This window comes from Frankliniella occidentalis, unplaced genomic scaffold (assembly GCF_000697945.3).
Source record: "Frankliniella occidentalis isolate FOCC.00 unplaced genomic scaffold, Focc_3.1 Scaffold8, whole genome shotgun sequence".
In the NCBI taxonomy this organism is placed as follows: Eukaryota; Metazoa; Arthropoda; class Insecta; order Thysanoptera; family Thripidae; genus Frankliniella; species Frankliniella occidentalis.
The window spans coordinates 3,193,706-3,196,219 of NW_026267138.1; the positions used below are offsets into that span (position 1 = coordinate 3,193,706).

General features: G+C 57.6%; 1 protein-coding gene across 1 annotated transcript; it reads left to right on the top strand.

The window, feature by feature from the left end:
• Positions 1 to 1,248: 1,248 nt before the first annotated feature.
• LOC113214590 (uncharacterized MFS-type transporter C09D4.1-like) lies at positions 1,249 to 1,954 on the top strand. The gene is made up of 3 exons (XM_052275519.1): positions 1,249 to 1,377; positions 1,487 to 1,643; positions 1,713 to 1,954. Exons 1-3 carry the CDS (start codon positions 1,249 to 1,251, stop codon positions 1,952 to 1,954), a joined length of 528 nt encoding a protein of 175 aa, XP_052131479.1.
• The last annotated feature ends 560 nt before the right edge of the window (positions 1,955 to 2,514 follow it).

Below are 2,514 nucleotides of genomic sequence, written 5' to 3' on the forward strand. Positions count from 1 at the left end.
CCACAAGGATCCGACCAGAAAGTACGCCCGTTTTCCTCAGATTCGCTCGGCAAATTAACTAACTACGGGAGCTCGGCGCCTGTGAGACTCAGGGTAGGCAACCGGCACAATACATGCGTGCACTGCAGGCCAGACGTTGCCTACCCATCAGGCGCTCATCTCTACCAGCGTTCTAGGCACCGTTTGTTCACGCGTTCAGGGTTGCCTAGTAGGTAGGCGTAGGCGTAGACATATTGGGTGGATTCTTGCACACATTTTCCGGGTGCACAGGGGGGGGGGTCATGCTCCCTCCGTGAAATGCCTATAATATATAGATTTTGTCGCACAAATTGCCTATCTTTCAGGCGGCTAACTAGATACGACATGAGAGGCGATCGCCTCTCCGCCCCCTCCCTTTTTCCCTCACATCGCGCCTGACCTTAGAGCTCACCTTACAGTTTATATCGTTACCGTAAATGCGCACGGCCTTGCGACGCTAACCTGGTACAGTGCGGTCCGGCCAAAAGGGCTTTGATCAGGAACGCCGAGTAAACGGGCGGCGGCCTTCAGAAGATCAGGTGGCCCTCATCGGGCAGGGCCTTAAAGGGCCTGCGCGCTGGAGCGGGCGCACGCTGGCGCACGCGGCCTCGGCCAGCCTCGGCGCTGTGCATTGGGCACACGGCAGGGTCTCCTCTCGCTAGCCCGGCCCGCCCGCGGGCCGCGGGGCCGCTCAGCCTCCGCTGTTTGTTTGTGGTATCAAAAGGATTTCCAACTCGGCGCTGCCGCAGAATAAACGGGGACGCGTTACACTAGCGCTACGTCTAGGGAAGGAAAGGGGAGAAGACTCAAAACAATGTTCGTCAAATCTAATAGTTTTCACAAAATTTGCAACTTTCTCTGAAAAATTTCCCCGAAAATTTCTATTTTGACTCTAAGCTCCGCGCCAGCAGGACGTCGAAACGTAAAGCATAAAGGCAACGTACAAAATGGAAATTTAAAATGCAATTTGAAAGCGTAATCGAAGCGTTTCCTCGGAGAACACCACTCGGAATTTTCCAGAAACGCTTCAAAAATGCACTCAAATTACAATTTTATTTTTGGGGTTTTACGTGTTTTCTTTCAAGTTACGTTACGACGCCCTGCGCGCCGGTGAGACTGACTCCCCTCCCGCAGGGCTTGCGCTGGACGCTGATCGTGGCGGCCGGGCTCACGTCGCTGGGCTCGTGGATCAAGGTGGGCTCGGTGGGGCGCGACCGCTTCTGGGTCACCATGGTCGGGCAGGTGGTCGTGGCCATCGGCCAGGTCTTCATGCTCTTCCTGCCGCCGCGCCTAGCCTCGGTGTGGTTCGGCCCGGACCAGGTGTCGCTCGCCTGCTCGCTCGGCTTCATCGGCATCCTGGTGGGTGTGCCTCCACTGACACTTTTTTTTGCATTCATTCCATATAAAGGACTGTCTCACACTTATAATATTGTCAAACACACAAAAACAAAACCACAAAAAACAACAGATTGGCAATGCGGCCGGCATGTGTATCCCACCGCTGCTGGTGCCGAACAGCAAAGACATCGCCCAGGTCGGCGCGGACCTGCGGTCCATGTTCCTGGGGATGGCGGCGTGCACCACGGCGTCGCTCGTCGTCCAGCTCGCCCGTGAGGACCGCTGCAGTATGTTGCAGGGCTGAGCCCAGGGCTCGGCTACTCGCCTCCCTACCGCCTTGCTGACGCCGTACTCAGTGTTCCAGGAGGAGCCCCCGCTGCCCCCGAGCCCGGCCCAGCAGCTGCAGCGCGACCGCGAGGACGAGGGCCAGACCGACGAGTTCTGGACGTCGCTGCGCCGCCTGCTCGCCGACAAGCAGTTCATGCTGATGCTCGTCTCCTGGTCGCTCAACGTCGGCGTGTACTGCGCCATCAACACGTTGCTAAGCCAGCTCATCCTGCCTCACCATCCGGTAAATGTTGCCATCGCTCCCGCTTAGCAAACTCCAAAGCCGACCTCTAAACCGAGGGGCAGCAACACACGATTCCCACTTTGGTCGTGCGTCCGCGAGCACCCCGTCTATCTCCACCACTGTTGATGTCCCCTCCCGATTTTACCTATCTTCTGAAGGTGACGGTTGCAGCGTGCTTGGGTGCAAAAGAGGCACTGCATGGGCAAATTAGAGATGTTTGTCAACTGGCACCCGATGAAAGTACATACCATTTCTGTTTCAGAACTGCGACCAGGAGGTGGGCCTGGTAGGGCTCATCATGATCGCCTCAGGCATTCTGGGTTCGCTGCTGTGTGGCTTCTTCCTCGACCGAACGCACAAGTTCAAGTACGCTCAGCCCGCACTGTGTTGTTTTACTACTGACCCCCGGCCCCCCGGCCGCGGAGACGGGCACACAGTTTAAACGTCCCTGTCCCACCCGCAGGGCGTGCACGCAGAGCCTGTACATCTTGTCGCTGCTTGGATGGGGCGCTTTCACCTTCCTGCTGCCGTACGGGGAGATGACTTGGGTCCAGGCCACCGCCGTGGTCTACGGGTGAGTGTGGGCG

Bases quoted from the DNA above. Each gene is read 5' to 3' on its own strand.
- LOC113214590 (XM_052275519.1), top strand. From the start codon at position 1,249: ATGGTCGGGCAGGTGGTCGTGGCCATCGGCCAGGTCTTCATGCTCTTC. The intron at 1,378-1,486 runs GTGGGTGTGCCT...AAAAAACAACAG, and splicing joins TCGGCTTCATCGGCATCCTG to ATTGGCAATGCGGCCGGCAT. The intron at 1,644-1,712 runs GTATGTTGCAGG...CGCCGTACTCAG, and splicing joins CGCCCGTGAGGACCGCTGCA to TGTTCCAGGAGGAGCCCCCG.